General features: G+C 42.1%; 1 protein-coding gene across 1 annotated transcript in view; it reads right to left on the bottom strand.

Annotated features, from left to right (window-relative positions):
• Nucleotides 1–898: 898 nt before the first annotated feature.
• Nucleotides 899–13494, bottom strand: part of LOC137783671 (ras-specific guanine nucleotide-releasing factor RalGPS1) — a 58865-nt gene continuing 46269 nt past the window's right edge. Inside the window, 9 exon segments of the mRNA XM_068573873.1 lie at nucleotides 899–4242; nucleotides 4362–4453; nucleotides 4538–4643; nucleotides 5012–5104; nucleotides 5240–5345; nucleotides 7132–7212; nucleotides 7954–8002; nucleotides 10003–10154; nucleotides 10952–11078. Coding sequence (XP_068429974.1) covers nucleotides 4213–4242; nucleotides 4362–4453; nucleotides 4538–4643; nucleotides 5012–5104; nucleotides 5240–5345; nucleotides 7132–7212; nucleotides 7954–8002; nucleotides 10003–10154; nucleotides 10952–11078 — 836 coding nt within the window. The 3' untranslated portion in view covers nucleotides 899–4212.

The raw sequence follows: 13494 nt of genomic DNA on the forward strand, positions 1-13494 counted from the left end.
GACTCCAAGTGTGCCTTCAGACAACACTGATGTTGTTGTACTTGACCCCAAACACACTCTAAATATAGTGACTTTAACACAGCAGTCAAGTGACGAGCAGTGAAGAGTTTCACACGTTCTGCTATGAATCAAAGTACTAGAAACAGTGATCCAGTGTTACTTTAACATGGGTCATGTTGTCGGGGGGATTATTCAAAATGGTTGAATGATTATTCAATGTTCATTCTAGGTGTTGGTTAGAAAAAGTAAAAACACAAATGTTTACTTGTCAAGTAAAGCTTTAGATTAAGATGATTCAGAGCTTACAGGGATGGTGAAAGCCAGAATGATGATACATTGGAGTTAAGATTGAAGATGTAGTTTCCCTTGTAGCCGGTGTGCTTACTTATGGGGCAATGGTTGGGTAAACAATATTATAAATGTACTTTGTTAATATATATTTTAATAAGCTACAGAACACTTGTATGCATATATGTACAGTGTGTATGTATGTATGATGTACATTATGTATGTACAGTGTATGTATGTATGTATGTATGTAAACAGACCCTTGCTTAACATGTTTTTTTTTAAATGTATTATTAATATAAAATATCAGATCTCTCTGTAGGACATTGTATGATCAAACTTATTAGGAAAACATAACATTTCATCAGAATGTTCATGTGCCATCTTCTTTTCGTTCCTGCACACTTGAATGTTTACATCCAACAATGAAAGCTGACAGTCCAGAGTTTGACCTCATGGTCATAACTTCATAACCATGAGTGTGTCCTTCCTTCTGACTGCAGGTATAGTGTAGCTCTTAACATGCACAGGTGATGTTAGGACTGAATTTACATCCGACTCCGGTCAAGACATTAAACAAAAGCATATGCTATTAGTTCAACATGTTCAGCTCTTTATTTCATTCTACGTATTTACTGTCTTTTTATCCTTCAATTATTGTGAAATAAAAATAAAAAAAAGTGAAATATACTGTACAGTTTGTTTCTGCTCATCGAAAATGTGACACAACAATGTCAACTAATGCAGCTCAGCTGAAGTGCAACAATACAATATTACAATAAACCAAACACAGGCTCAGTCATTCACAGGAGAGGAGTGTTGTGTTACATTGTGTGGTGGCTCCATGAGGAACGCCTTCACCCCCTAGTGGTGAGAGGAAGTACTGTTACTGAGAGGAAACAGGCCACGCCCCCGTCAGTGAGGTATCGGCCCAGCCAGTAACTGGTTCCCATTGGAAGTCATTTAGAAAACCCTTGAAACTTGTTTGAGTTGTCATCCAATCACAAGTTGTGTATACGTCGTTACCTCGGAGCTGCAGTAAACTTCTACTGGCAACTCACATCAGTCCTTCATCCTCAGATAAACAAGTCTTCTCATTGATTTTCCTCCCACACAGAAATCCACTGAATGGAACCATGAAGACGTTCAATTGATGAAGCATATGATCTGTATTAAATGGGATGAACAGGAATTGGCGCCACTGATTATCTCCTGAAACCTTCATCTGCAGACGGACAATAATACTGGAGAAACTTCAACAAAATCCTGCCTCTTAAAAAGAATCCACAACTGTTTTAGTTGAGTACAATTAATGAAAGAGTTCTGAAAAACACAAAGAACATTTAAGTGAAGAGATGTTTAACGTGATTACACTTGACAATTATCGTCTTTCATTACTGTTTTTCAATATTTCTTGCCACCGTTGCGGTTAATAACATTACAAATGGCTACAGTTACTAGGATTTACAGGAAAACATTAGAAATATGGCATCTAGTAGTAAATGTTTAACTTCATTTACATTTTTTGAGTTCTACTCTTGAAGGATCATTCTTATTTAATACAACATGGATCTTTCTTCATGGCTTTCGTCTGGGAACATAAAGATCATCAGTCAGGTTGGGAGAAGCAGCAGAACTTGGGTTGGAAAAGTGAAGCCAATGAGGAAGTGTCATAAACTGGCATTCTCTCTCCTGACCACCAGGGGGCGATGACTCTGGTTGTAAAAAAAAAAGTCAGATCGTATGGAAGTCTGTAGAAATGACTCTACTTCTCTCCCTCAGTGAACATTGTAAACATGAGTTTATGTCTCAATCTCTAGTTTCAAGTCTTCTTCAATACAGAATGATGTTTATTTAGTAAATGATGGTCATTTAGAGTCAAACAGACCATAAAGCAGGGGATGCTGTAGGGCGGGGCTACAGGATGACTTATTGTTACATGTTGTCAATGTTTTCATTGAACAACTTTCTTCCTTTCACAGTGTGTTTTCAGTTTGTGGTAATGAAACCTTTCTGGTTGCCTAAAAAAAGTCTTCTTCTGCCTTCAGTTGTAGCTTCAACCCTCTCGAGTCACTTCTAGTTGCCAGATAAAAAAAAGGTAGCGCCGAAATATCAAGATGGCGACGGACGAAAACAGTAGTCCACAAACTAATGAGTGATGTCAAAGTGGCCACACCCACTTCTTTCACACAGCTTATGGTAAAAGGAGCAGGATGCGGGTCGGACATCTTGGGGAACACATTAAGCGTCCGGCGACCTCTCTGACCCGTCAGACTGGGCCTGAGCAGGAGGCAGAGGTCTGAACAGGCCAGATGGGATGTGTAGTCCCTGCAGGGCCGTCTGTCGGCCTCAGGCTTTGTCAGAGTTCAACCTGATTTTACAAGAACTTCCAGGAGCATAAAGGTGCTCGTGTAGCTCAGATGGGAGAACAGCCTTCGATGCGTCTTGTAGCGTTTGACCGGCTCTCCCTCTCGGTTGGTCGGTTGGACAACACGTTGTGCAAACCAGTTCATCTCCAGCTCCACCCTTCTTTCTAGCTCCAACATGTCCTTCTCATGCTTTACCTTAACAAGAGGTATTTTTAAATCGTTTACTTCCTGTGTTTCCAGATCTCAGAAATTAAACAATGTTATTATTATTAATGCTATAAATGATTGCCAACCCTAGTTAAATCCAAGTTGTAATAAAGCAGAATTATCCTTTAAATCCAACCAAACATTTTGCTTTCGAAGCAGGTTATCTAACAGTATTAATGCTGACGAGTCTTCCCTTATCCCAATGTCCTTCAGTTGGAGTTTAGGGGTTAAGTGTTAGGGTGGCTTCCCACCATCAGTCTCTGTGAGGAGCAGCTTCCTGCAGCAGGAGAACCAAGATAATGATCGTACCATTTCCCTTTGATGGCCAACTGTCAAAAAAATAAACTCTTTTACAAATAAATACAGTATTTACACACAGGTGATTGTTGAAAGCTTGGTACTTCATTGTAAATTGCTTTAAATTCACTCCACCACGTCTCTGGCATACGGGTGTGGCTCTCTTCTACACTGCTGTCTGTTTCATTTCAGATTTGTTCTGTAGAAAATAGGAATTCATCTTTTTGTAAACCTTGTTATGTACATCAGCGGACAGGAGACAAAGCTGCTTCTTCGTTCCACCATTAATGCAGGGTTCCATATTGTTTCTGTACAACTACGAATGATGTTATTTTGGAATAGTCCATCTTCATGTCACAGGGCTGACGCAGACTCATCTTCTGTCCTTTCCTTTGCTGCAGTGCTGCTTGTAAATGGTAATAATGAGACCTTCAACAGGCTCACGTTGTTCACGCTCACGACCTTTTATGATAGACCCGAGTTCAGAAGTTGGGATGTACCTTGACGTTGTTGCCTACTCTTACTCCGGATGTTGGAAGGCAGAAAAACGTTGAAATAGCACTTTCAGAAATTCAACCATTGGAACAAAAGGGGGTGTCTTTCTCAACTTCCTGGGCTCCATTTGAAGGCCTTATAACACTGAAGACCAGCATCAGGCAGCTGGCACCGTTGTCCACTTTTGTGCACTGATCGTTTCACCCAAACAGCAACCCAACATGGGCCGAAAGAAACCCCAATGTGCTCGATCACATGTTTTTAGCAGCTCGACAAATGACAGCGAACGATGAAGCTCAGAGAAAGTAACAAGAAACAACCTCACCAAAGTCTTCCATTGGCTGGACTGTTCCACGGACGACCTTACATTTAGTCCTGGGGCGAAGGAAGCAGGTGTGTCGGTGGTCACACATCCAGTTTAAAGAGCTTCTTCTACAAAGTCAGATGCTTCTTGATTCTCCCGCTTCAGTAAATACCATCAGATTCCAGTATTTTGTCTATACTTCCCAAACGAATGGGTTTGGCACAACAATGTCCCGCTGAGGGAGGTCTGCTCTTATTCAAAGGACATGAGGTTTGCTGGTATCTGTTGAAAGAATGGAACAGATATTGAGCACAAAAATAAGGAACGGGGAAAGCTGCTGGGAAAAGTGGGCAAAAAATAAATCCACCAAGCCGGAGGGTCAGTGACTGTACTGAACGTACCTGAGGTCTACTGCTCCTACAAGCCTCCTCCAGGTTTTTGTGCCAGATGATGGCTGAAAACCTGGATCCGGTCTGGAACTTGTAAACATTGCCTGTGGAGGGACACAACAGCTGCGTGAGACCACCGGACATTAAAGGACGAGCAGCAGGAGCTCTGTCGGCGGAGCGGCGCTGACCTTTGTCTGGGTCGTTGAGATGGAAGATGTTGGGCCTGGCTGGGTCGTCTGGCAGCACCACCATACATCCAGTCACGCACACCTTCTTACATGGGCTGGACTTGTACTGTGGCAAGCACAGGGTTATAGTAGCTCAGTGGCACAGCACAGATGTCCCAACATTACACTTTACATTAAAGTAATTAACACAAAGTTTTGCCACGGCTTGAACATCATGGAACACCGGTGAAGATGTCTTTTATTTCTCCAGTTTTGTTCAGCACAGATCCTTCTCATGTGGACGTCATTAGCACACATTCAGATGGATGTGAAACCACAGCTGTACAGATGTTTATAACACCATTTCACACATGTACCGCAACCCGGACCTGATCTAGAAATCCCCCTGAGGAGCTGTAAGGGAGAAGTTGAGGCAGACAAAGTCTGTGGACCGTTCCATCGAGCCTTGTGTGAATAGAGCAGCTTGTTACTCACATGTTTCCTCTCAGAGGCCCTCAGTGCTTTCGCCCCGTAGAATGTCAGCGTTGATCCGGACAGAGCGATCCAAAACCTGGTCCACGATGACAACTGCAACGCACAAAGAGAAACGGTCCCGCTGAAAACTCTTGTCAGACGATTCTTTTTCAGTTTCTCGGACGCGAGCAATGTTTTGAGGGGAAACCGAGCAGCTGTAAGCCACAGTGGTATCAAAGATCAGCGCACCTTGGGCTTCCGACCCTCCTTCAGCAGTGTTTTCCTTCGCAGGGGTCCTTCAACAGTCACGCTGCTGGCCTCACTGCATCCATAGCAGGAGTTTCCAGCAGAGGAGCTGAGGGCGTTGGAAAGGGGAGAAAAGATGCAAGAGTGGTTCGTAAGAAAGTGAACACGTCTGACCAGTGGTAAAAGTGATTGACACAATATGATGCTCTGTGCAGGCGGTGATGCAGGTTTTCAATCCCACCAAACCGATGCCACTCGCTCGTATAGAAGAGGAACTAGTCCTTTAAGAGTCTGTTCTATTAAAAAACACATTCTGCACTAATGTGATGCTATGAGAAAACCCTCCTGTATTTCTGGGCCATTCAGTGAGTGTGTCTTTCTTATTTGTTTGTGTCCAGTTGGTCAGACAGCGCCGTTGGACCGTCATTCAAATGAGATTTCTGAAGCATGAATCACAAGTCTGTGTCATAGAACATGTGTCTATTTGATCAAAAATGTAATTATAAAGATAGTACGGTGAGTTGTGGTAGCCAAACAGCTCGTCCAGAGCTAACGGAGCAGCTAGGTAGCTCTCACGCTAACAAGCTAGTGGCGGGGCAAAATAAATGCAATGTGAGCAAAGTGAAATGAAAAGGTTATCACACAACAGTGAATGACAATGACAGTGACTTTAAAGTTGTTATCCTGACACTGGAACCTCGTTACAGACCGGTCAGCTCTGTACGGATGTACGGTTACCGGTTTTACGATAAAATACCTGACGGACCGTTAAAAAACTTTGAACTAACTTCACTGCTACAGTGTACTGCTAGCGTAGCGCGCAGTGTGCCGGTGGAGACAGGAAGAGAGCTTGACAATGAGTATGGAGTTAGCAGCAAGGTTAAGAATGTAGCAGTGACGTATATGTGTGTGTGTGTGTGTGTGTGTGTGTGTGTGTGTGTACGTGTGTGTGTACGTGTGTGTGTGTACGTGCAGTTTATCTGCTGGTGGATGACCTTCAAGGTGGTTAGCTATTCTGCGACGTGGGCTCGTTGGGATCACTCAAATGCAACACAGACTATAGACTTTGTCTTCATGTGTGAAAGAGATAAAAGAGAAAAGAAAAGTATATCAAAAATAAAACTGGAATTTGTATTTATTTATTTGTTTTATTTGTTGATGGCTCGTTCGTGATACCTTCTTCTTTGGTATAAACTTAGACTACAATGAGGATCAATGACTTCTAGAACACCTCAGCGTTTTCCAATGCTTCAATTCATGTTTCTATTTTTCTTCTTTTTTTACAGCTTTTATAAGTTTTCCATTTGTTTAATATACACTGCCGCTCAAAAGTTTGGGGTCACTTAAAAATGTCCTTATTTTTCAAAGAAAAGCACTTTTTTTTCAATGAAGATAACATTAAGTGAATCAGAAATACACTCTATACATTCTTAGTGTGGTAAATGATTATTCTAGGTGGAAACGTCTGGCCTTCCTTTGAGCTAGTTGAGTATCTGCAGCATCACATTTGTGGGTTCATTATATTCTCAAAATGGCCAGAAAAAGAGAACTGTCATGTGAAACTCGCCAGTCTGTTCTTGTTCTTAGAAATGAAGGATATTAAATGTGAGAAATTGCAAAGAAACTGAAAATTTGTCTGGGTGACCCCAAACTACAATATATATGTAGTGTACATATATATATCTAAGTCAGCCACTGTACTGGTAGCTTGGACTGGCACGTACAACCCACAGCGAGATAGATTAGCTGGAAGCTGACTCCTGACCTCCAGCAGCATGCGGTGGAGGATGAGCTGAGACAAAAGCCATGAGGAGTCGAGCTTCTGTTACCCCTGTAAAGAAGAGTCCATTTTATTGAAAGGGAAGCGACCTCTTTCTCTTCTGCTGCCACTGTACCTGTACACATAGCTGCGGCTCCGGGGGGAGTTGCGAAGCGGGACCCTCCAGTTGGGGCCCAGTGTCGCGTACATGCGGCCCCTGTTTGTCACACATACTCACAGTCAGTCTCAGGCTCATGGACTTTACTTTGCAGAGGATCCCAGAGTGTAAACTAAAGCAAACCATTCAACACACACATGATCTGTTTTCATCTGCCCCTCATGGATATAAAATATGTATCGTCTGGTCTTGCTGGGACAAACATAGATATACAGTATGATTAACTTGACATAGGGCGTTAGCAACATTCAAATACATTGATATTATATGCATAATGAATATGCAGCAGGCACAGATACATACTGGTGACAAATTCAAAGTCTTTAAATATTCTACATTTTGTATAAGTTAACGTGCTAAATCCACACACACACCGTCCTGCTGCCTCAGATACTCACCAGAGCAGAGTGTGGATTAATCCGCAGCTGGAAACAGTCCCCAGTGCTTACCGCCTGTTTGTTTGCTAAACAGCCACTAAGACCAGCTGTTTTAGGGAATTACTTACTATGACTTATTATTATTACTTTTAAAACTTTTTACATTATTGGGTAAGTCTTTTCATGGGATAGTTGTCGGTCAACACTAAATAAAAAGTGTTATATTGTCAGCCTCATTCTATTGGCTTGCGATCACTTTGAGGTGGTGATGTTGATTAAATGGGATGAACGGAGGCAGGAGGCAATCACTCTTGTCCTCAGCTTGATGTCTAAATACTTAAAAAAAACACTTTAATGCTAGGCAAACTTTACTAGTCATTTCAGAGTGATGATTGGCTCTCACCTCTCCATTCCAGGTGACAGCTCCTCCCCAAACGAGCTTTCACTGCTGCCTGTCAGAAAAAAACACAAAGCTAATTAGGCATTTATATATATATATATATATATATATATATATATATATATATATATATATATATATATATATATATATATATATATATATATATATAAAATATAAGCAACAACCACTACTGCTCCAGGCTACTTGTACAAAAACTACTGCTGTCATTGCTAATTGTAGTACTTCTGTCAGTAGTGCTGTTAGCAGTTAGCGGACTGCAGTCGTATGGTGAAGCCTATTGATGTTTCCAGAGACCATCCATTCATCATTCATCCCTTCATCTCTCCATCCATCAAAATGAGATCCTTTATATCATATTACACTGCTTGGCCAAAAAAAAAAAGTCCACCTTGATTTAACTACTGCTGCCTACTGTACCAGCCTGTGGGGGCAGTGCTGTGATCTGGGGTTGCTGCAGTTGCTCAGGTCTAGTTTCAGCAACGACCAGGTTCAGCAATGACCAGGTTAATCCATCAATTGATGTGTTCTTCCCTGATGGCACGGGCTCTAAGTGTAGAAGAGTGGTTCAGGGAGCATGAGACATCATGTTCACACATGGAGTCCAGACCTGAACCCCAATGAGAATCTGTGATGTGCAGGAGAAGCTTTGCAGCGCTCAGACTCCACCATCATCAACACAAGATCTTAGTGAGAAATGAATGCAACGCTGGATGGAAATCAATCTTGTGTCATTGCAGAAGCTTATGGAAACAATGCCACAGCGAATGCTGTAATCAAAGCTAAAGGCGCTCCAACCAAATATTAGTGTGTGACCTTTTTTTTGTGGCGACTTTTTTTTTGGCCGAGCGGTGTATAATACGGATGGATCAAATCAAGCATTCTGATTGGTTGAGAGTGAGTCACGGGTGTACATACGGGACTATTTTCTCTTGGCTACTGAAAAGCGATACACAATGTTTGGTGGCTACAACTATTTTGTGCTGTAGGCAGATTACTATTACTATTCATAATGTCGCTGGTAACTGTATCATAAAAGCAATAACGAGAGGCAGTACTGTATCGTCAATAATGTACTGTTCAAGGTTGTTGTCAGGCCCGACACGCAAACCCTTGAACTTATTGCTTCATTAAATGTGTCACATAGTAGATTATCCGTGTGTCTTCCTGCCAGGTTGGCTCGCTGCAGGCAGAGAAAGTAGACCAGATGCTAGATGATCACTAAAGAACACACACTGGGCGTGGAGCTCTGCCCAGTCGGCCGACATGGGAGGAGAAAGAAAGCGGGCGGCTACTGCATTCAGATTACACAAGAAGTACAAATAAAAACTGTTTGCATGACTTCTTTTGAAAAGTTCACTTCCATGTCCAGCAAAAGGAGCCATCACGGTGCCTGTGTAAACTCCTGCAGTGTTTAGGCGACAAAAAAAACAACATACACTTTTATTAATCCCCTTAGGGAAATTCTTCTGTGCATTTGACCCATCCTTGATTCAGGAGCAGTGGGCTGCCCTGTGAAGCGCCCGTGAGCAACGAGGGGTTAAGTGTCGTGCTCAGAGACACTTAACCCCTCGTCGCTCCCCGGATAACTTGGTCAGGTTTAAATATGTATGTTCCTTCTGTAAATAAGTTGGATTGCTACGTAACTCACCCGTACGGCATTAGTTTGATATACAAGTAAAATAAGGTCAAATAGGTCCATCCTGACTACGTTTCACACGCCTCATGGACAGCGGTCTCCAGGGGGAAAGTCTGTGTTTGATTGAGCCAACCATCCACCACAAGCCCATCCCTATGCGGGCGTAGGATTAAATCATCTGCCCTTCTTAGCGGGCAGTCCTGCACGATGTCGAGGGTTATTTACAAATCACAGTGCTTTACTTTTTGTAGGTTGAAGGACAGACTGTGGATGAGAAGCACCTGAACTGGTCAACGTCCTATGTCCTTCTACAGCAGACACTGGTTGAAGGAGAAGCTGATGTCCCTGAATGCTGCCATGTTGAGAGCGACTGCATGGCAGTGTGCACGTACCTAAAGACAGGCCGTTGGACACAGACGTGCTCTGCGGGTCGTTTCTGACAGGACTCTGGGACTCTAAGAAGCTGTCGTCCAGCAGGTGGCGTGCTTTCTCTGTGGGAAACGTGGCACTCCGGCTCTCTGACATGCCGTACTGACACATCATACTGCGGACACAACGGGGGAAACAGAGCGCTGTTACACACTCATGGGGAATCTTTCTATTAAAGGTCACTTTATGATTTCTTTTCATATCATATGACCCATTAATAGAGTTGTATCTCACCATTCTGTGCTGCATGGCTAAATGAAACATTATTATCTCTTTACTAACTTGGAACTCATTGCTGCTCTGCATATATCAATGAATAGTTATAATCTGTATTAATTGGCTGTGTTTTGTTGCTTGTTGTTGCTCGCATGCACAGAATAGTGGATATTGCTGCTGTATTAATATTATTATATTGTTATTATTATACTGTTATCAATATATAATCACCTTTAAAAACTACCGTTACAAAGTGCTTCACAAACAAGTACAAAGAAAAGATAAAATAATAATACAAGTAACCAAAAAAGAACAGAAAAAATAAGTATACAATAGTTAAAAAAAAAAAAAAAAAGCCAAAAGGTAAAGTTGGGACATTAAAAAGAGATCAGTGAGTTTGATATACTTAAGCGGTACACTCCATCACTAGCTCGCTGTAGCCTGCTGGTGAAGTGCATACTGAGGAAACATTGCTTTACACAAGCTCATGTATTATTCTGTGCAGTAACTAACTGATTCTTTATCAATGAAAGGAAACAAGACAGTAATGAGGACGTTTTGCCTCTTAAAGTTCCACAGCTTATTGAACACTTTTAAACTTGCATGAGTGTGTTAAACTTCAACATGGATTTAGATAGACGTTGTATGTTGTATGGCTCCTGAATCTACCGCCAGGGAAAGGCCTGTCATACTCACTTGTTCCCCAGACTATGGCTCTTCCTGTGGTGCGAGGGAGGGGGGGTGGGGATGTGAACCCCCACAGAGGCGTCGGGGCAGGTGGGCCTGCGGTTATACCTCAGAGAGACCGACACCTCAGACAGGCCTGAAACACAGAGCACCAGTCATCACTGCTACAGCACACTTCCATCACTGTCACCAGCAGAGATGCTGCTGGTTAAATCAGACTCTAGACACAGGTCTCAATCTCTAGTTCAACTAGACTGGAAACTAGAGACTCATGTTTACAATGTTTACTAAAGGAATACAGTCGAGATCTTTGACCCTGCTGGTCAGAATGCAGCTTTATGACACTTTAGCATTGGCTTCACTTGTAAGAAACGGTGACACCTAGAACGTCATAGTTTGAAGCGTTGAAGTGAGAATGTCAACACGAGACAGTGCTACAACATTATGGGATGATACAGGATTAGTTGAAATTGTACTTAATTGATGCAAACTTCCAAAACAATTAGAAATTACCCCAAAACTGATTGACACACATTCAACCTGTGGCCTCTGTGTCACTGTCATTGCCTACTTTGCAACTTTGGTAATCCAGTGTCAAAGAAAAGGTCTACATGAATCAGCTTTCCTTCAAAAATGCTTTGCATCAGATCCCAAGATGGAGCAAGCGAGGCAGAGAATAATCATTTAAAAAAACCGACAACATTATTTACATCGTAAACCAATCCCTTCACAGACTGCAGGGACACTGTCGACACGTCCTCTGAGAAGCGAAGTGTTCACAGGTCTGGCCACATAACGCCAGCATCAGTCCAGCCAGAGCTCTGCTCAGCTTCTGGCAGGACGGAGTTGGATTGGTAAATTAAATCAGAGTTATCACGTGCATTATGGAAGCACTGAGTCACTCTCTGGAAACCCACTGGGGCCAGTCAAGCAGCTAGACGTGACCAGCTTGCACCAGGCAGAGGAGTCTACGTTCATCACGCTCAGCTTGGAATAATTGGGACTTGTACAAAGTCATTTGGTGGTGTTATGTACCGTGAGCCTCAGAGGACAGCTGTGTGTGATTGTGCCTGTTGGGTATTTCAGTAACATTGCCACAGAGGATGTCCAATGAAATTCATTCCAATTAGAATATTTTCCTACGAAGAGGAAAATGACTCATCTGCAATTTTCTAATCGTGAAACATATGTGGTAAAGTCAGAATTAAAGGAACACATGTGATGTGGCAGGCCTTAATTACTCTATTAGCTCTAAAAGACACAAGCTGGTTTGGGTTGCTGTGGCTTGCTTCCTGTGCACTCAGCAGAATCTCACCCTCATCTGAATACTTACCGCAAGTATGCAAATGTTATTCTCCTTTTCCACAAACAAATTCACCCAACACGTTCTCATTGCAACTCTGTTTCCACCGTACCAGGTAGCACCGCGTGAACAAGCAGTTAAACATTGTGATTGAAAGAAAAAACAATTAGTTAAGAGAAACAGAAAGTCTGTCCACTCATTTAAGGCAACACAACCAACAAAGTACAACTGTAACTGGATGTAATGTAAGAATGGAAAACATGCCCGAAACGTAACTAACGTAACATAGAATGAGCCAACACCGCTCTCCATCACGTCTCCTGGTGGACATTTGTGGATTTGAAAATGTACAATAATTTCAGTGGGGAAAAACTGAATCAAAATATTGAACACTAATATTGAGAGATATATATGTATTGGAAATTTAACCAAAAAAGCCAAAAAGGAGAAAAACATAATTAAAAAATGTTGAGCAAAATGAAAATAATTATGTAAGGACAGTTTTATGGACAGACGAGTAGCGTCAGGTTTCAACAGCTGTTCCATTTTGGATCCAGTTTGCAAAATACCCAGATCAGCAACTTCCAAGGCTCACAGATATCTATCTCTATTATGTTTCTTCTTTTTTTTCACTCTTCACGTTTTTTCGGTCATTAGCAAAGAACTGTACAACAAATCCAGTTAAGGTGAGCCGGCTTTTCCTTGTTAGCGACAGAATGACATTGACTGCAGCCAACGCTAATTCCTTTGATGAAAAGCCCAAACGAACTTCTGGCTGTTGTCTTGTTAATGTGCTCGCAGCAATTTGGTTGTCAATGTTAATCTACAAAAAAGGAGCACAAAGACTGGACTGGCAGGTTGAACAAAGCAGGGAGAAAAGATGTGATGTCACAACAGGAGCTGGACATGTCTTCATGTTGTCTCATCCTGATGTTAGCTCGTCTCTAAGCATGTGTGTGTGTGTGTGTGTGTGTGTGTGTGTGTGTGTGTGTGTGTACTCAGCTGCTGCTCAGACATTACGCTTCACTGACACTCACTTTACTGAGGTCATTAAGGCTCCTCTCTTTACTATGGATTTGGATTCCACCTGGACTTTTATTACTGGCTCCCAGTCTGTTTTTTTAATTTCCATTTGGCATATCTGGCTCTTTACAATCTCACCTCCTCCGAACAATACAACACCCACATTTTCTGATATCAAATACAAAGAACCTCAAGCATCTGTTCTTGGCCCTCTGCTTTTCTCTCT

Source organism: Clinocottus analis, unplaced genomic scaffold (assembly GCF_023055335.1).
Source record: "Clinocottus analis isolate CAN_PGR_092001 unplaced genomic scaffold, fCliAna1.0.p SCAF_13, whole genome shotgun sequence".
NCBI classification, from domain to species: Eukaryota; Metazoa; Chordata; class Actinopteri; order Perciformes; family Cottidae; genus Clinocottus; species Clinocottus analis.